At 40.2% G+C, this 20,854-nt stretch overlaps 1 protein-coding gene across 1 annotated transcript; it reads right to left on the reverse strand.

Moving 5' to 3' along the window:
• Window positions 1-445: 445 nt before the first annotated feature.
• Window positions 446-17,417, reverse strand: LOC121383822 (macrophage mannose receptor 1-like). The gene is made up of 11 exons (XM_041513921.1): window positions 17,249-17,417; window positions 10,962-11,143; window positions 9,349-9,476; window positions 8,454-8,584; window positions 7,423-7,589; window positions 5,775-5,899; window positions 5,133-5,260; window positions 4,722-4,903; window positions 3,848-3,978; window positions 1,488-1,645; window positions 446-666 (listed from the first exon to the last, which is right to left on the reverse strand). The coding sequence occupies exons 1-11, from the start codon at window positions 17,415-17,417 to the stop codon at window positions 593-595; spliced, it is 1,575 nt and encodes a 524-aa protein (XP_041369855.1). The 3' UTR covers window positions 446-592.
• Between the last annotated feature and the right edge of the window lie 3,437 nt (window positions 17,418-20,854).

Consider the following 20,854-nt stretch of genomic DNA (forward strand, 5'->3'; position numbering starts at 1 on the left):
GCGTCAGACATATGGTTAAGGACCACACAGATATTGAGAGAGGAAACCCGCTGTCGTCACTTCATAGGCTACTCTTTTCGATTAGCAGCAAGGGTTCTTTTATATGCACCATCCCACAGACAGGGTAGTACATACCACTGCCTTTGATATACCAGTCGTGGTGCACAGGCTGGAACGAGAAATAGCCCACCACTGAGCTACGTCCCGCCCCCTGTGACATAGGGACATAGCCCATTGGTAAAGCGACCGCCTGAATAATGGTCAGTCTAGGATCGATCCCCGTCGGTGGACCCACTGCGATATTTTTCTTATCACAACTGGTGCAACAAAAGCCGTGGTATGTGCTGCCCTGCCTTTGAAATGGTGAAAAGATCCCTTGCAAGTAATGGAAAAATGTAACGGGTTTCCTCCATAATATTATATATTAAAATAAGCATTCGACATACAATAGTCCTGCAACTTTAATCTGTAACACATTAATTAGCAATGTTAAGACACACCCATGTACACATACAAACACACAGGCCATACACGGGTGCGCACACATCAATAACACACAGGTCTGTTTTTAAACGAATGTTGTTTAACTGTTCTATAAGAACAAAACGACCAGGACAATCATTTGAATCCCGAAAGTCAAGGTGGCACGAGTTCTCGTCGATGTATCTGAAAAAAGAAAACCGAAAACGAAACATAATCAGAACAAACACACCGACAACCAACTTTAGCACCATTTGTTTCACTTTTTAAATTATAAAAAAAATTAGTATTTGAATATAAATTTTAAAGAATTACTGTGATTTCAGTGCTAAATATAAGTCTAGTGGATGGTAATCAATATGATCATTGTTCACTCTAAAATACATTTAACAGGAAAGTTTTTTTTTTTGAGTTATAACACAATATATATTGTATAATTATAATATGCAGCTAATATACAGCCCAGCCCAGCCCAGCCCAGTCCAGTTAGGTACTGTACGGTACGGTACAATACAGTACAGTACAGTACAGTACAGTACAGTACAGTACAATAATGTGACTGAACGACATGACAAAATACAATACAAATAAAGTTTAATACAATGTAATATGGAATAAAATACATTAAATGCAATACAATGCAGAACTATATAGACAAGACAACATCAACAGAACACAATGCGTTAAATAAAATACATAAACAGACACACGCACGCACACACTCACACACCACATACACATACACACATACGGACACCCCCCAAAAAACAAAAACAAACAACAACAAAAAACATACCTACGGACAGACAAACAGACATATGGCCTACTACTATAAAAACATTTACACAAAATTACATACTGAACTGAGTTCACCTATAGGTCTGATAAGTATGCCTAACTTTGATTTAATTTGAATTTAAAAAAAAAAATATTAGGTAAAATTATTTGACCCTCCCTACTAACTAGGCCAGTGATGTGAGAGAGAAGGAACCGGAAATAAATATTACTTTGAACTTGAGGGGCTGATCTCGGCGTCAGGATTGCTTTTCTCTCGCACACAACGGCGGTTTTAGCGTCACACTTCAAGTCGTTGTATTGTCCGCCATAGTAGAACACCGCACAGTTTTCATCCCCATTAAAGTTGTTGGGTTCCCTTGCCCAATTTCTGTAGAATAAAAAGTTTGTTTTGTTTAATGACACCACTAGAGCACATTGATTAATTAATCATCGGCTATTGGATGTCAAACATATTGTATTTCTGACACGTAGTCATCAGAGGAAACCCTCCACATTGTTCCTAAGTTAATAAGTAAGTAAGTTAAGTAAGAGGGATTAACGTGCACATTCAGAGCAAGTTGTTGTAGCGCACGCCTGTCCTGGGCACAGGTGCCGGCCTCCTAATGCAGCAAGGGATCTGTTATATGCACTTTCCCACAGACAGGAAAACACATACCACGGCCTATGACCAGTTGTGGTGCACTGGTTGGAACGGGGAAAAACCAATCAGCTGAATAGATCAACTGAGGTGGTTCGATCCTGCAACGCAAGAACCTTAAGCGAGCATTCAACTGACAGAGCTGAATCCCCCCCCCCCCCCCCTTAAAATAAATACATGGTGATAATAAAACACTTTTCTAAACATGGTCTGGATGTAACTCATTAGCTTCATCTATACTTAACAACATTAGTTAAGAGCAAGTGATTAACAACTACGAAGGAACCAACTAGATTATTTTGTTATATCAAAAGGTGTCGACGTTGTTCAAGAAACTTAATGATGTAAACAACAACTCAGAGCGTAAGTACCGGCAACGGTGGTGTCGTGGCGTAGCCATCGGACATAAGGTAGGTAGGTACTGGGTTCGCAGCCCGCTACCAGCTCCAACCCAGACCAACGTTTAACGACTCAGTGGGTAGGTGTAAGACCACTACACCTCTTGTCTCTCGCTAACCACTAATAACTAACCCACTGTCCTGGACATACAGCCCATATAGCTGAAATGTATGCCAAGGACAGCGTACTTGAACCTTAATTGGATATAAGTGTAGCAGTTCAGCCCGACATTTAATACTGGCATTAGTTGGCGATTTTCTATGGTCAAATAAGAAGTGCTGGCGTTAAAAAAAATTGTATTGTAATAATTATAATGTATATAAGTTGTATAGTAGTATATAACCGTGGTGAATTTGTCCTGCTGCATAAACATGAGCTATGTTGTGATTTAATTACATTACGTAACTATTGATAATAGGTACATAGTAATGTGTTGTGGTTACGGGTGTATGCGTATGTATCTACACAAGTAGGTACTAATGCTAATATATATGTCTGCATTGTTTTTCTGTGAGATCTAGTAGATGCAGTGTGGATGTTTTATTAACATATGCAAATGTTTGACAATGGTGTAATAATATATTATTGTAATGTATTAAATGAAATGTAATTTTGTATTGCCTAATAGTTGCATACCTGTGTGTAAATTGGAATGGTGCATATTGGGGATTTATGTAATGTTAAATGATGTTAACATGGTTATATTTAATCCTTTCAGGGCGTGTTGCTTATGTGTCCAGAATAAACGAATTCACAACCCACAAAGAGTCGTTGTCCCTTGGTGGTATCATCGGCGACGTATAATGTAGCTGTTACATAAGTACGAAAATAATTTGGAATGAATGAATGAATGAATGAATGAATTCAGAGCTGAGAAAATGACGAGTATCGTCGCGAACCAACGAGTAACGATTTATAGCCGAATACCATTCCGGTTGTTTTCATAAATGCACGAAAAAATAACCGCATATAAGATTAGTCACGGGACAAATTTGACTCCATCAACGTTTAGAAGTGATCTGTGACCGTGCTAAAAGTATGACACTAGCAAAGCATTACCAAAAAAACGACTAACCTTTGAGCAATTTTGTTTAGTGTACATTGTGTAGACTCGAAGCCTAAAACAACTAGTTGGAGATGGGGGTGGGAGAGGTCGGGTGGTCCAGTTAAATAAGAAATCCGAGTACAGATATGTAGGGACGTTTTCATCCAGACAAAAAAGAGCCAGTTGAAATCTGAAATAGGCTCGTTTTTCGAATTTAAGGGGAGGCGAAGTTGAATTTTAAAAACAATTACATGCTTATAACCAATTGCGGTCCAAGCATGCTGTGCTGGGCACACAGCTCGGGTATCGGCTGTGTGTCGAGGGCAGGGGTTAATGAATAGAGCCGGTACTCGGGCGAGAACCCGATACCTATCAGCCATGTCCGATGGCTAAGCCAGTACGCCACAGACGCCCGTTGACGAATGATTTAAACCGACCGTGCAATATGGACGGTTTTTTATTGAATTTCAATATAAAATGTACGTTACATTGAATCAGGTCTAGGTTGCTCCGTAATGTCGGCGTTTAGCCACACCCCTTCTGTGGCGACATCTGTCAGGTCCGTCCACCAGCCGATAGGTGTCGCTTTTAGTGACATAAGCTGTTCCTGAACGAATTGCTGAATGACAAAAACATTAAGTTCTCAATATAATAAACTCAATCTCTGTCTCTTTCTCTGTGTCTCTCTCTCTCTCTCTCTCTCTCTCTCTCTCTCTCTCTCTCTCTCTCTCTCTCTCTCTCTCTCTCTCTCTCTCTCTCTCTCTCTCTCTCTGTCTCTTCCTCTCTCTCTCTCTCTCTCTCTCTCTCTCTCTCTCTCTCTCTCTCTCACACACACACACACACAGACACGCACGCACGCACACTTAAACGCATCCATGTCAAGTTAACCCATACTTGTACACTTAAAGTTTGTTTTGTTTAACGACACCACTAGAGCACATTGATGTATAAATCATCGACTATTGGATGTAAAGACCCGCTACATTTGCAACAGTGTTAAATAATTGTTTGTGACGTTGAAATGGAGAAATACCCGTTACGTTAGAGTTCGTTCCCACAACACGTGAGTACGTGCGTTTTAAAAAATATTTGTAAAAAAAAAAGCATTTCGGGGTATTATGAACACCGGGATGACCAGATTGACTTCATATGTACGGAAATGGATAATCTTAACAATAAACTCGTAGTAAGCTTTGATTTTAAGTATCAAAAACTGCTCTAATAGTGGCAAATACGCTGTCGGTGTTTATAAACTGGGGTCTGTCACTTTAACGCTGTAAAGAAACATAATAGCTTAGATAACTGTGGTTTGCGGCCGTCTACATATCGGCCTCCTGAACGCGTCCCGGCTGTACAACATACTTGCTCGTTGTCGTCGCTGATCGCCAGGAGGAACGAGTTGTGCTGGGAGATCTTCAAACAGTGCTCCCGAGCCTCGAACCACGACACCAGAGACGTGGACGTCGTGTTGCTGATGTAGTAACACGGCGTGCCGCCCTCGCCAGAGTCGTCGTTGGCGATCCACCCCGCTGGACACGGGGCGTCTAAAAGAAAACAAACAAATTAAAAATAACAATAAATATACAAAAGAAAAACCTACAAAAAGAAAATTACCTCCAGATACCTCTACCCAACCGTTTTTTAAAAAAAGCTCTAAAATAACAATAACAAGTATTAAACGTTATTGCTGAATGTTCATTATGATGGTACTCGGTGTCATAGTTCGCAATTTTTACATTTGTAGTAAATAACCACACATTAATTGACACGTACTTTCTGACAGCATTTCACAAATGTACCCTGCCCCGGCGAAACACGAGGAGTCGATGAACGAACCATCTTGGTTGATGAACGCACAATCCTCCAGTCCTTTGAAGTCGTTTGGTTCGCGGCTCCACGAGCTGGAATTGATAAGGCTGGACATCAATGCTTGTTTAGCCAGTGCTTGCCAGAGAGAGAGAGAGAGAGAGAGAGAGAGAGAGAGAGAGAGAGAGAGAGAGAGAGAGAGAGAGAGAGAGAGAGAGAGAGAGAGAGAGAGAGAGAGAGAGAGAGAGAGAGAGAGAGAGCGAGCGAGAGAGACAGAGACAGGCAGAGAAACAAACGGGCAGAGACAGACAGGGACAGAGACAGAGAAACACACAGAGACACACAGAGAGACAGAGCCACAGAGACGGAGAGAGAGACATAAAGAGAGACACAGAAACAGAGACACAGAGAGACACACAGAGAGACACATAAGCTAACTGAAAAATTTAAATTCATTAAAAGAAACTTAATTAATAGTAGCGTTTCGTACATTATATATATATATATATATATATATATATATATATATATATATATATATATATATATATTTTTTTGTTTTTTGTTTTGTTTTGTTTTTGTGTTTTTTTCGTTTTTTTCAGAACTTACATAAATGCTGGATTGAGCGATGTTCCGTCGTACCACTTCCACGAGTTAACATTGGGAGCAGTTCTCTGTAGACCCGTCCACACGTTGTTTAAATTTAACAGTCTCGATTGCAACACCAACCAGGTCTGCAACAAATAAAACTTTATATCCTTCATTGCTGCATAAATATACATGATCTGTCATCAACCAATGTTTTATTCTTGTACTATACCAAATATATATTTTATAAATTTATATTTTGGGTGCGCATTTAAATTAAATAAACTCCCCTTTCATTTAGTTTAATAATCTAAATTGCTCCTATTAATTTTTCTGTTTTGAATCAGGTTCCTGGCTATTCAGGGACGGGACCCGGGAAAGACATGCTCCGCTCCACCAAATAAAATCCCATATACGACAATGTTAAGATATGTGGTTAAAAGCACTACATGTAATAAATACTGAGTCAAATTAAAAACTCCACAACTGTAGCGTTTCATCTTGGCTAATTAGCAAATATGACAGAAGAACGTGCTAAATAAGGTCTTGTTTTTTTTATTGTATTGTACGTCCAAAGAAAGAATAGGAATAAATGTTGAGTCAAAAATCTGTTCGATGCGTTCATAGCATTCGTCAAAACCACAAAGAGTCAAAATGGGTCGTCTGATGAAATCACAGGTTCAGTGGCGTTGTCATGCTGAAAGATCAGGCCTGGACCATGCGCTGCCATGCAGCAGCGTTGAGGTTACCACGGATGACAAGAAGACGAGAACGTACATTTCCACACTTCCATTTCCATTACACTTCCGCCTCCGAATATGTTAACTTCACTGACACAACACTGAGCATGACGTTCACCACGTTGTCTCCAAATCCTCTGTCATCGGCAAACAACAGTGTGAATCTTGATCCATCACTAAACACGAGTCCATCGCAAGTGGCGTTGAGCCCACAGTTGACGTTGACGTCGATGAAATTGTCACTCCAGCCAGTGCACCACGACTGGTACATCAAAGGTCGTGGTATGTGATATCTTGTCTATGGGATGGTGCATATAAAATATCCCTTGCTGCTAATCGAAAAGAGTAACCCATGAAGTGGCAACAGCGGGTTTCCTTCCTCAATATCTGTGTGGTCCTTAACCATATGTCCGACGCCATATAACCGTAAATAAAATGTGTTGAGTGCGTCGTTAAATAAACCATTTCCTTCCTTCTTCCTTCCATGAAATTGGGTCAAAATAGGTCCAACATATGGGCGCCGAGCGGTGAGGTGAGCGGTTCGCAGCCGATTTCGGATCATTTGCGCGAACACCCGACGTCTGAAAAGTTCATTAATGGTTGCTGTAGCTGTCATGAAACGGTTGCGGAGGTAACGTAACACTAGTGGAAAAAACCCTTGTCAAAGGCTGCATTTATGTCTTATTTTGTAAATATGAATATTCTGACCCCTCTTCTCAACCCCAATCTAAGGGTGTTTAAGCTCTATCTCCCTCTTTATGTGACATATCTGATTATTACTACATGTATTAGTAAAATTGTATTTATTTAAAGTATAGGGCTAGTGATTTTTTAATCATGGCTAGTAAATGTTTTTAATCACTGATCCCATGGCAAGTGGGTTTTTATAAAATTCTAGAAGCCCTGGTTTATACATTATATTAACTCACACTTTCATCTTGTGACTCGACTTTTATCAGGTTCCCACCCTCTCTCTTGCAGGTAGCCTGGCCGGCGTCACGTGTTACTGTGAGGTTGAGGTTAAACAGGTAACACTTGGGTCCAGCCCTAGTCCATGATCCAGGGCAACCAAACTTGGCATACAACAACGAGCCTTCTGTGTGTTCCAAAAAAAAAAAAAAAAAAAAAAAGAAAGAAAAAGGTCACAGGTCATTTAAATTTACATTATTATATATTTTTATTATTAAAGAGACATTCTGGATTTTGCAACCATTTCAATATATTTTGGATAAGAGAGCATTTTCTTCAAGATTAACATTATTATATACATGTATTAATCACAATTTCTTGTTTAAAATAGCACATATGTATATATTCAAGGCAGCCTATGTCTGGTCATTCTAATGTTTGTGTATTATATACAGAAACTGATATTTTATGCAAAAGAAAAAGGAGAAGAAATTAATATGAAACATATATAGTACCCAGATATATGTTACACTGACTTTAAAGCTGATACAGTGAAGACAGTTTTCTGTTCCTTTCTCTGTCTCAATCTGTGCCTCTCTTTTTCTGTCTATCTCTTTGTGTTTGCCTATCGCTCTTTACCTGCATCTGTCTACGTCTTTCGCTCCATCTCTTTGTCTGTCTATCCCTTTTTGAGCTGGGACGCAGTGGCGTAGGCAGGATTTTGTATTTTGGGGGGGGGGGGGGGGGGGGGCACCTGCCAGCCAAGTAAACAATAATATCGAGTACGCCATTACCCCCCTGCCCCCCCCCCCCCCCCCGGCTACGCCACTGCTGGGATGTCGTTTAAATTGCATTGATACGTGTATTCATTCCATTGATTCATTCGTTCGTTCGTTCATTCATTCATTCATTCATTCCTGCATGCATGCATTAATTCAATCATTTATTTTCACTGTATCTCTCTGTGTTTCTCTCTCTCTCTCTCTCTCTCTCTCTCTCTCTCTCTCTCTCTCTCTCTCTCTCTCTCTCTCTCTCAGTACATGGTACTCACCGGCATTAGCGTCTTTAACACAGATGAAGTGGTTAAGTTGCGCACACTGCGCCGATTCCATGCGACCATTGCTACGAACCAGCCCACACTGTTCAACGTTTGTCAGCCCACTTGGCGACGACCCCCAGCGTCTGAATTCAGTTGTAAAAACAATTAGTACCAATTGTTTCAGAACCGTGTATATCTAATGCTAGTTTTAGACTATTAACTGTCACGACGGAGTTGCCCAGTTGGCGTTGTATTTTCCTCCATTTTGGACGGGTGTGCTGAGATTAAAAACTAATCGGTGTATAGCCTACGACGATAATCGAATTGTAAGAGTGCTTAGACTAGCAACTGGACAGTCGTTGAAGTCGAGAGATTGGAGAGTTGGCCAACTTCGTCGTGACAGTTGGTACGCTGAGTCTAACATTAAAATACCTAGTTTGGGGAGTGTGTGTGTGGGGTGGGGGTGGGGGTGGGAGGGGGGGGGGCATTATTTCGTTTTTACGTAATATTAAAAATAAATTAAAAAATCAGGGAACACTATTTGTGTCTTCTTTATCTAGACACAAAAAGGCGCTCCTTCGGTTTGGTATTGGGGGCAATTTCCTCCTTGTCGAACCAACTCCAAAACCTGCTAGTTTTGGTCCACTATTTGCAACTCAAAATAGTTGTTTGAAACTCAAGCCAGACGTTTGCAACTCAAAATCAACATGAATGGTTTGGGTCAATGTTTGACGTTGACTATCACCTTATCTTAACCATGACCTTGAGCTTGACCTTCAAACCTATATATATTCTTAAAGATTATTCCAATTTCACCAGTGGTAGTTCATAATAAAGGTTTGTTGTTTACAGTTCCAAATGAGTAGAGCTGGAATTAAGCTAAAGTCACTGAAATACATGTACTTACATGACAGACATGTCAGCAGCTTGTCCACTGGCCCAAACCCAATGTCCCTCCGTCGTTTGGTCATTCAGTCCTGTCCACCAGTAATAGTTTTTACTTACAGACGAAGCCAAGAAACCTGTCACCTTTTTCTGGTAGTCAAAAACAGGACATGTTAAACAATTCATTATTAAAAAGCATATTTTGTTTTAATTGTTATAATAATTATTAGACCTATTATTATGTCGATATTCTACAACTAGAGTTACATTTAAGCCTGTAAAATGTAAAACAAAAACCAATCTCCACCACCGTATGCGGTTTTTGTCTGTCCCACATGCCTGCATATGATGGATTATTTTACTCTCATTCATTCGATAAAGCAACTATTATTTCACACGAGCAAACAAAGATGGTTGAAAGGTAACTTCTTATTTGACCATTTTATTATACATAAACCTACACTACCATATTTTTCGTGTTCGTTTCATGTGGTGAATTACATTTTCTATCCCTCATGGTAGTATATGATAAGCCATTTTTGTTTCTGTTTTAAATCTACATATCAAGATTTTAAAAGTATCAAAGTTTATCTCTGAATCTCAAACGTGAATGAAAGAAGATGGATCTGATCTAGGTGCTGTTCCAGAAGAGATTAGATGGGGAAAAGAAAGGAATTGGTTTATTTAACGACGCACTCAACACATTTTATTTACGATTATATGGCGTCGGACCTATGGTTAAGGACCACACAGATACTGAGGAAGGAAACCCGCTGCCGCCACTTCATGGGCTACTCTTTTCGATCGGCAGCAAGAGATATTTTATATGCACATCCCATAGACAGGATAGCACATACCACGGCCTTTGATGTGCCAGTCGTGGTGCACTAGCTGGAGCGAGAAATAGAGATTAGATGGGGTTGAGTAGGTATATATATAAATATATATATATTGAAGAATGTCTGATGTCATATTTAGCAGTTATTTAGCAGCTCCTTTCTGAAGATGAATAATTGAATAATTGAAACATGTAAAAGGATATTATTTCTTAGAATTGTTTTTAAACACATATATAATGTACACTTGTTTTCTTTAATCATTTGTACATATATATATACTTGGTGGGTCTGCCCCCCCCCCCCCCCCCCCCCCATCCATGCATGCATATTTTAAATAACATTTTGTGGTCGGTGAGTTTACACAAATAAAAATTATACTAGTCTCCCCCTCCTCTCCATACACATTTCCCTGTGCTACCAATTCTAGAACAGTAACATATGTGGCTAAAACTGCTACATACATCATCCAAGTCAACATACACACCATAGATACCATCCCTCATCCTTAAAAGTAAGTAAACATTTGAGGTTACGCTGATCGTTTTTGACTACCCTAGATCTGCAAAGAAAGTCATCGTATGTTAGTTAACAGGACCATGCACATGCTCCAAGTACAATAGTAGCTTGTGCACTGACACTAATTCAAATTAAATTACACTAATTAACCACATTTTATGATAACAAACACTGTCACATTTATCATCAATGGTAACGTTAACTGTAAAGTAAAAAGTTGGGTGCACTTCGAACTTTGCCATGCTGAGATACTACATGGTGTATTGCTATCAGCACTCACCAGTTCGGCAGTGTTGTTAAAGCTGACCAGACTCGGGGGTTGACCCGGCCCTTTCTTCTGACACGCGGCCAGGGAGTCCTGCCAGTTCAAAAGTTCTGTGGGATCCCGAGTGTCGCTGATGTAGTAGCACGACGTCAGCCACTCCTTCCAGCCGTCAGCGCAACCGACATCGCCCTGTGAAGCTACAACACCAAAATACGATTGATAATAGTCTAAAGAAGAACATACTAAAATCATCTGTAACACCAACATACGATTGATAATAGTCTAAAAGACGAACATACTAAAATCGTCTGTAACGCCAACATACGATTGGTAATGGTCTAAAAGAGGAACATACTAAAATCATCTGTAACACCAACATATTATTCATAATAGTCTAAAAGAGGAACGTACTTGTTATACATGCACGGGAATCTTTCTGAGTTTATGAATACTGGTATTTGATTTTGGCTAAATTTTATAATTTCCTAGTTTATTTTCTTAATATACATTGATATGTATTTTATGCCAGTCCCCACTGTAGAGTAAATTGGCAAAAGGAACTTAGTTGGGAGTTGTAGTTAAGTTGTACTAATTTGTTAATCGAGTTAATTGGGTTAATTATTGCTTATTTGGGCTTTGCACAGGGGTTATCCTTTAAATACATGTTGAGATAGCTGTATTCGTCGCGGATCACAGTTTAATTTGATGTCTCAGGACCTTACCTAACACCAGGAATGGGAGTACTAATTACCAGATACATTAATGAAACAAATACTACTTGACACAATTAGCTCTTAGAACGTTGTGAGCCATCATTACTTGAAGGCGATTTCGTTCACGTCCTGTTCTAGCTTAACCGAACGTTATCAAAATTACTTGCACCTGACATTGCAGGCGGCCTCTCCACCCCTTTCCTGTCCTGGACGGAGAAACCGGCTGAGGCCGACACCTGCGACCAGGACAGGCGTGCGCTACAACAGCTTGCTCTGAATGTACACGTTAAACTCTGACATGACCTGATCAAAATTAGTTACGGGAAGCTATTAAGAGTACCGCGTCGCTTGCACCGGATCACAGGCAACAGTGACTTTGGTGTACGGTGACGCGGTCACAGCGAGGACGAAGGAGAAATCGTACGCCAGGTGCGACACATGGGAGAACAAAGCTAGCGGCTCAACCGCCAGCGGCTGTCCCGTCTGCGTCGCCGCCCCCACCACAACCCGACAAGCCAGCTCAGCCGGAAGCGTCCCAGCAACCGACAGAACCGGCAGAAACGACGCCGCCTCTGGATCGAACTATCTACGATGCGCTACGGCCAGCGTCGCCTGTTCCATACTACATATACTAAAATTATCTGTAACACCAACACATGATTGATAATGGTCTTAACGAAGAATATATTAAAATCATCTGTAACACCAACACACGATTGATAATAGTCTTAACGAAAACATACTAAAATCATCTGTAACACCAACACATGATTGATAATAGTCTTAACGAAGAACATACTAAAATCATCTGTAACACCAACACATGATTGATAATAGTCTTAACGAAGAACATACTAAAATCATCTGTAACAGCAACACATGATTGATAATAGTCTTAAAGAGGAACATAATAAAGTCATCTGCAACACCAACACACGATTGATAGTGGTCTTAACGAGGGACGTGCTAATATCATCTGTAACACCAACACACGATTGATAGTGGTCTTAACGAGGGACGTGCTAATATCATCTGTAACACCAACACACGATTGATAGTGGTCTTAACGAGGGACGTGCTAATATCATCTGTAACACCAATATACGATTGATAATAGTCTTAATGGTCGTAAAGAGGAACGTGGTAAAATCATCTGTAACACCAACATATGATTGATAATGGTCTTAACGATAAACATACTAAAATCATCTGTAACACCAACATGATTGATAATGGTCTTAACGATAAACATACTAAAATCATCTGTAACACCAACATATGATTGATAATGGTCTTAACGATAAACATACTAAAATCATCTTTAACACCAACACATGATTGATAATGGTCTAACGATAAACATACTAAAATCATCTAACACCAACATATGATTGATAATAGTCTTAACCAAAAACATACTAAAATAAACTGTAACACCGACATGTGACTGATAATGGGATTAAAGGGGAACATACTAAACTCATCTGGAACATCAACACACGATTGATAATGATCTTAAGTAGAAACACACAAGTGTATGATATAAACCTGGTCTCAATAATGTAGTGATTAGGTTATCAGACTTGATGCTCGCAGGTACTGGTTTCCCATCTTGGTATCCGCTCCCACCGAGTGTGAAATGTAGCGGCTCAATGGTAAGATATAAGACAATTACACCAACGTTTCTCTCACTTGCCTCTAATAACTGTTGGACAGACACTGGTTGAATAGTATGGCCAGGGCATTGTGCTCAATGGTGAGACATAATACCATTACATCAACGTTTGTCTCACTAGCCACTAATAACTGTTGAAGAGACAGCCCACTGGCTGAAGAGTATGGCCAGGGCAGTGTGCTCAATAGTGAGACATAATACCATTACATCAACGTTTGTCTCACTAGCCACTAATAACTGTTGAAGAGACAGCCCACTGGCTGAAGAGTATGGCCAGATCAGTGTGCTTGAAGTTTAACTGAATAGAAGCAGAAAATCATGTTAAAATGAAAATCACTGAACGGTGAACGGGTCCATCATTTTAGCAGCTACATGGGGTGTTGTTGCATTCGGGACAGGACCGAGTAATTGAAATGAAACGTACGATAGACGCAGGGACAACCAAGGATGTATTCCAGTAACTTAAAGCACGCGTTTGTATGAACATGATCGTAAGCCCCTATAGTTCGTCCCATCCTCCGAAAAATGTGTTTTTTGTTTTGTTTGTTTTGTTTTTTATGGGGGGGGGGGGGGGGGAGGTTGTTTGTTTTGTGTGTGTGTGTAAATACTTTCAGTGTTGTTTGATATAAGAAAAGTAAAAGTATTTTGGAAATAACAAACATATACTATTTTTGTGTACAGTTTCTAAAAAAATTGGTTCGGAAAATTCCACAATATAAAAAAAAAGCATTCCCTGTGTGAAGGACTATAGATATTTATCAAACTAAACTAGCAGCTACATGTTCGTAACGGTAAAGTAGCACAGTCTTGGTTAGACTTTTTGTTTAGTTACAAGACCATGGGATCTAAACTCTCGCAACCAGTGCAATTCTAAAAGACTTGCAATGACTTGCAGGGGACGGGATTTAGCTCAGTCGGTTAAGTGCTCGCTTCAGATGCTTGTGTCGCAGGATCGAACCACCTCTGTGGATCCATTCAACCGACTGAGTTTTCTGTTGTTCCAGCCAGTGCATCACAACTGTCCAAAGACCGTGGTATGTGCTTTCCTGTCTGTAGGAAAGTGCATATAAAAGATCCCTTGCTGCATAGAAAAAATGTAGCGGGTTTCCTTTTATGACTACTAGTACGTGTCAGAATTACAAAATGTTTGACATCAAATAGGTGATTATTAATTAATCAATGTGCTCCAGTCGTAACGCTACAAGGCCTTGTAAGGACGATTCGAGAAACAGGCATCTGTTGTTGGTATTTCTGAGTATCTGAAGGTCTTATTACAACTCTATACAATAATTCTTACTAAAACTTACTTTCTTACTTGAAATAAAAATGTATTAACATCGTCATGTGAAATTTATTTCTGGATGTATACTTACAGGGTATTAAACGACCTTCCATTTTGTATCATGTTTATGTCCCGAGTGAAATAATTTTCAATTGTCGCAAACTTTAGCGAGTAACAACAACAATTATGTCACGTAGGACATAAACAGTATACGAAATGGTAGCGAGTTCAATATCCTATTTATTACCCATAATCGACCTTAATTTATATAATTCAACTCGACGTTTAGTTGACGTTCCTGTAACAGTGTAAGGTTGTAGGGCGCCAAATGATGACGTCTTCGCGTGACGTCGACGTCTTACGTCCCACTTGGCGTTCTAGTGGGACATATCACTTGAGTATTGTCTGTTATTTGTTTTACGTTCATCGGGGTATGAACAAAACTAATCATCCGAAAACTGTGTGAATAGGCGATGCCGTTCTCACATAAGTTTGCGGATGATTTTATGTTGTTCATACCGCGATGAACGTAAAACAAATAACAGACAATACTCATAATTAAATTCGAATCAAACTTGCTAATAATAACACTAAAAGTTATTTTTGGTCCGTGAACTTGCCCATAAAAAATGACGTCATCAGACATCAGACGGGGATGTTGCCCCGAGCGCACTGGTAGAAGGAACTCGGGGAGTTCTAACGGTCCACTGGTAGGGGGGCGCAATGCTTACCTTGCCCCGAACGCTGGCAACCCACGCTACGCCACTGACGTTATTTAAGAACAGACCGCAATTATGTTTTGGTTCATGCAAGTATGAACCGAAAAAACGATGTGCACACTGTATGATGCTAACTAATGGTGTAGCGTGTGTAATTTGTTTATTTTCTCATGTTACATTGTGCTTGCGACCATGCCGGGTGGGGCCGGTAGTCTCGACTGCGCATAGGTAGTGCGCATCTGTCAGTACCGTAGTTCTTACAATTAATGCACATCACACTCTTTTGTATCACCCTTTACGCGGGGTCATACAGTGTGCACATAGTTTTTTTGGTTCATACTTGCATGAACCAAACAATAATTGCGGTCAAATCTTATAATTAAATTTATATGCATACTTTAACAATACATAATTGAATTTATTTTGTTTAGCTTTAAAGACGCCTGTAGTATTGTTTGTGTAAACTTCATTGATACTTGTGTCGCGTAAGAATGCGAACGTTCATTCACTATTATTTGAATCAGGTGATTTTTTGTAAATGGCGTCATTTCCTCTAGCTGCTGTGTATTTTGACTTATCATTTAGTTATATGTTTAGTTTACATTTTATGAAAGTGAATGAATGGAACGTGTCTAACATTTATGCTGTTGGTGGAACCGTTTAATTTTCGCCAACAGCTGTAGAACATCGCTTACAAGTAAGTTACAGGCGTGAAGTTTCCTTCATGATTTCTTTGGCCACCGACCGAGTCTCATGCAGTGTTCGAGATTAACGGTATCCCACTATCCCGGGGATACCAGAATTTAATTTTGGATACCAGACTCCAATAACCCAGTATCCCACCGGGATACCATATAATGTAACAATGTTGTTGGTTTTTTTAATCCTGCGTTTTTATTTTTCGCTGAAACAATGAAAGTCGTCATTTACTGGTGAAGTAACAGTATTTTCGAGGTCGTACCCAGTCTAATGCTATGCCGTAACAACATCTCCCCCAACTCGTACCCAGTCTAATGCTACACTGGACCAATAGCGGCGTAGCGATAGACTGGGAACCGCTAAGTCGCTATTGTTTTTGTTGAATGTTTCCTCCAAATTTTATTTGAGATATTGATTCCACATCTGCAGAAAATTAATACAGGTAGGTTTATTATCAGTAATGTCAGAAACACTTATAGCTTACTGCTAAATATTAATTTATGTCAATATTACTCAAAAATAGATGCAGCAAATCTTTTGCCGATTCAGTTTGATTGCGAATTTCACGAATTCCGCGATCTCGTTTGCGGCGTAGCAATAGACTGGGAACGAGAACAGTGTCGTCCAAGTTTGTTACGATGTTATTTATGAATTTCATTTAAGTGGGATACTAAATTCTCAGGTGGGATACCAGATTTTGAAATGTTAGTATCCAATTGGGATACTGCCCGAAATTTTTAATCTCGAACACTGTCATGTCATGATTAGCGAAGAGGGTGTTGTTGTTTTGTTGTTTTTTGTTGTTTTTTTCAATGCGTATAGATCTACGTGTTTACTCTGCTATAGCATTTTCCATTAATTTATCGCATAATTTTTTTTTTATATTGCTTTTGTAGCTTTCACTTGTGTTTTCTTCAAAATATCTAAATATGATTGCTAGAATAATCCGGCTTGTTGCACAAAAGTGTGTGTGTGTGTGTAGGGGGGGGGGGGGGGTAGTAGGCGTGGCTTAAATGTTTTCTGTTCATAGGGATATGAACAACAACAAAAAAAAAGAAAAAAAAAGCACCTCTGGACCAATCAGATTGCCGTTTTTGTGTATAGACGCAAAGAAAATTTAATTATACTGCAATGAATTTAACGGAAATGTAATGTAATGTACCAAGATATTGTTAACCGTATGGGTAATAATATGATGACTATACTATACTCACCCTTTTGGTATTCACAAATGAACCCCCTCAGTGTGAAGCAGGTTTCGTCACTGGCGTTTCCCGCTACGTTGACGAGGACGCAATTCTGCAAGTGCTTGACGTCATCAGGTTCCGTGCTCCACTGTCTGCAGAGAAATACATCGGGTTGTTCTAGATCATCCTTCGACATGGTGTCTTTTATTTACATTTTTAGTTAGTTAGTTGTTTGTTTATTTATTTAGTTAATTAGTTAGTTAGTTAGTTGTTTATTTATTTAGCTGTTTATTTATTTGTCACGGGGATCCTACAATACCCGTAACTGAATGAAACACGATTATCCAAATATCTCTCTGTAACGGGCAGTTATACCCGCGTGGCTCGTCTTGGTATGATCAGAGATAAGATCTTATTTAAAGTATATGTAATATAGCACGTTTAGTTCACTAGAAAACACAACAAAAACACAATACACTTTGGAATCTGTATTAATACTACGCTGACAAATGTACTGCCGCAGTAGTTAATTAACAACAACAAATAATAACCCAGAACTGATCACTTAATTAGTTAATCTCTAGGTGTCTAGTTTACACAATATTCTAATCACTTCACCGTGACACAACACCCACACGTGTGATAATTGAGAAACGCTTCAAGGGGAACTTAATTAATAAAGGAATTACAACTCTATTCCTAACTTGTTAATTTTTAATTAACCCTTAACTACTCATTCAGTAACCGTGTAATACAGAATTAATACTGGTACCTATCACAATAAAGACAATAACCTACAGTTTACCTAGGTCCTCTAGGATGACTGGTTAAGCTTTATATATATATATTAGAACAGTGAGCCTACAGTTTACTGCGTCAGATTACCGGCAGCACCGTCTAAATAATATTGGTATAATACAGTATTAAAATATTTAAAGTCACATCAATCACATCAAGGTTATACACACAGCAGAAAATATATAATTACCAGTCCGGACGGACAACGATCCCCTGGAGCCTTCCTTTTGTTTCTCCCAGATATCTCTAAAACCCTAGCTATTTATCATAAAAGCCCATTTCGCCTGGGGGTATCTCGCGGCACCGAATACCTACAAGTGCTATTTCCACAGCGACCAAGACGGGAATTTTCTCTTGGATGGCCAGACTTGATGACGCCTAGTCGCCAAAATCACGGTCGTAAAACCCGCACTCGCGGAGGTATTACGTAACTACTGGTCACATGGCCTGCACATCTGGTCCGGGTGTGTATTAGAAAGAGCTCGACGACCGTCGCGCAGAGGTATTACGTAACAAAGTTCCCACCTGGGCTTAAGTGCATATTGGAACTGCACACGGCCCCCTAAAACAATAAATATCGCCACAGGCGAAAACAAAATTAAGAACATGTTCCGTCACACACCCCCACCTCAAAAAGGATATTTCCTCTACTCTAGGAATAGGGAAATATACTACATTAAAACAAAAGTTGCGTTAACCGACGCATCCGGGCATTTGTAACACATAGTAATAAGGTGACTAGCAGTAATCACACTGAGTCTCTGAGTCCCTGATATACAAATAAAATATATAAAAACAAAACAGAAATCCAGAATGTCAACACATTATCATAACGTTCAACTTCGGGACAGGGCATCAGCGATTACGTTAGAAGTGCCCTTGATATGTTCAATGGTAATTGGGAATTCCTGCAGAAGAAGACTCCATCTCAAAACTCTCTGGTTGGTGGCTTTCATTCTGTGAATGAAAGTAAGCGGATTATGATCAGTAAAGACCACCACTTGATGCACTGCCGATTTCACGTAGATCTGAAAATGCTTCAGAGCTTGTATCATGGCCAAAGCTTCCTTCTCTATAGTAGAATAGTTCACCTGGTGTTTGTCAAACTTTTTGGAGAAGAAACTTACAGGATGGTCCAGTCCATTTTCTTCTTCCTGGAACAGCACAGCTCCAGCTCCCACGTCACTGGCATCCACAGCTAGTTTGAAAGGCATTCGGTAGTCTGGCGCTGCCATCACGGGAGACGAGGAGAGCATCTGCTTCACACGGTTGAATGACTTCTCGCATTCATCTGACCACTGGAACTTCGTTTCCTTCTTTAGCAGCGATGTGATGGGGACAGCTACCGTCGCAAATTTAGCACAGAAACGACGATAATAACCAGCCATACCAAGGAACCGGCGAACATCACGACGGTTGGTCGGTGCAGGATACTGGCTGATGCTTAGTGTCTTGGCCTGCAGAGGAGCGACGCAGCCATGTCCGACAGTATGACCTAAGTAGGTCACTGAAGCCTTCACGAATTCACATTTGCCCAGGTTCACAGTCAAGTTAGCTTTCTGTAGGCGACTGTATATTTGTTGTAACCCGGTTAAATGTTCATCCCAAGTGTCGGTGGCTAACACCACATCGTCCAGATATACACTGACGTTTTCTAAGTCTGATAACACCTGGTTCATCATCCTTTGAAAGGCAGCAGGGGCATCACTCGGAATTGGAAGAGGCCGTCAGGTGTGATGATCGCCAGAATGTTCTTAGCTTCCTCCGTTAACGGAATGGCATAAAAACCCTTCAGTAGGTCCAATTTGGTGATGTATTGAGCGTGTCCATCTCGGTCGATGCAATCGTCAAGGCGGGGTAGAGGGTAGGCATCTGCCTTGATGAGTTGATTCGCGACGTAGGTCAGCACACACCCGGAAACTGTTATCTCCCTTTTGAATCAGATAACAGGTGATGCCCACTGACTGTTTGATGGTTCCAGAATGTCGTGTTCCAACATGTAATCTATCTCCTTTTTCAGTGCCGCACGTTTTACAGGATTTATCCGATAGGCATGCTGTCGAATCGGTGTAGCGTTGGGTTCCAAGAGCACATCCTGGATTAAGGTATTGGTAACCGTTGGAAAGTCCTGACAAATGGAAACATTGTCTTGTATCAACGTAGTCAACTTTGCTCGCTGGGGGCTGTCAAGGTGCTGTAGATAGGAACTCAAGTCTGCTAGAATCTGGCTGTTGGTTAATTTGATCTCTGCAGTCTTGACGTCATCACAGGAAATTGAGTGACTCTCAATTTGGACGGGCAACACTGGCACTATCGGCAGTCTGTCAAAATAACCTTTTAGCAAACTGATGTGACAATACCTACTTTTCCTAACCCTATCAGGAGTGTTTATCACATACCCTGTCTCATTAACCCTTTTGTGCACAACATAGGGCCCGAAATACCTGTTCTGCAATGAACCCCGTTTAATGGGAAGGTACAGCAGCACCTTATCCCCTGGTTTAAATTCCCGACTCCTAGTCTTCCTATCAAACACTGATTTTATTTTGCTCTGAGCATGGCTCAGTTGCTTCCTAGCCTTCCTATCTCTAACTCTCTTATTCATTAATACTCCGTTGTCCATATCATAACCTGACATCTGATCCTCCATCTCACCCTCTGTTAACAATGTAGTGTGAGCTGCCAACAATATTGGATCAGCCCCCTGCTCTAGAATTAACTCTTGTCTATTACAAGGTAAGTCCCCTCTATCAAACACAACTGGTTCATTTACCCTTTGCGGGAGGTCAACAGGTTCCACCACATTTAGTTCGTCTGTTGACTTATCTACCATTT

The sequence above is a fragment of the Gigantopelta aegis genome, chromosome 10 (assembly GCF_016097555.1).
Source record: "Gigantopelta aegis isolate Gae_Host chromosome 10, Gae_host_genome, whole genome shotgun sequence".
NCBI lineage: Eukaryota > Metazoa > Mollusca > Gastropoda > Neomphalida > Peltospiridae > Gigantopelta > Gigantopelta aegis.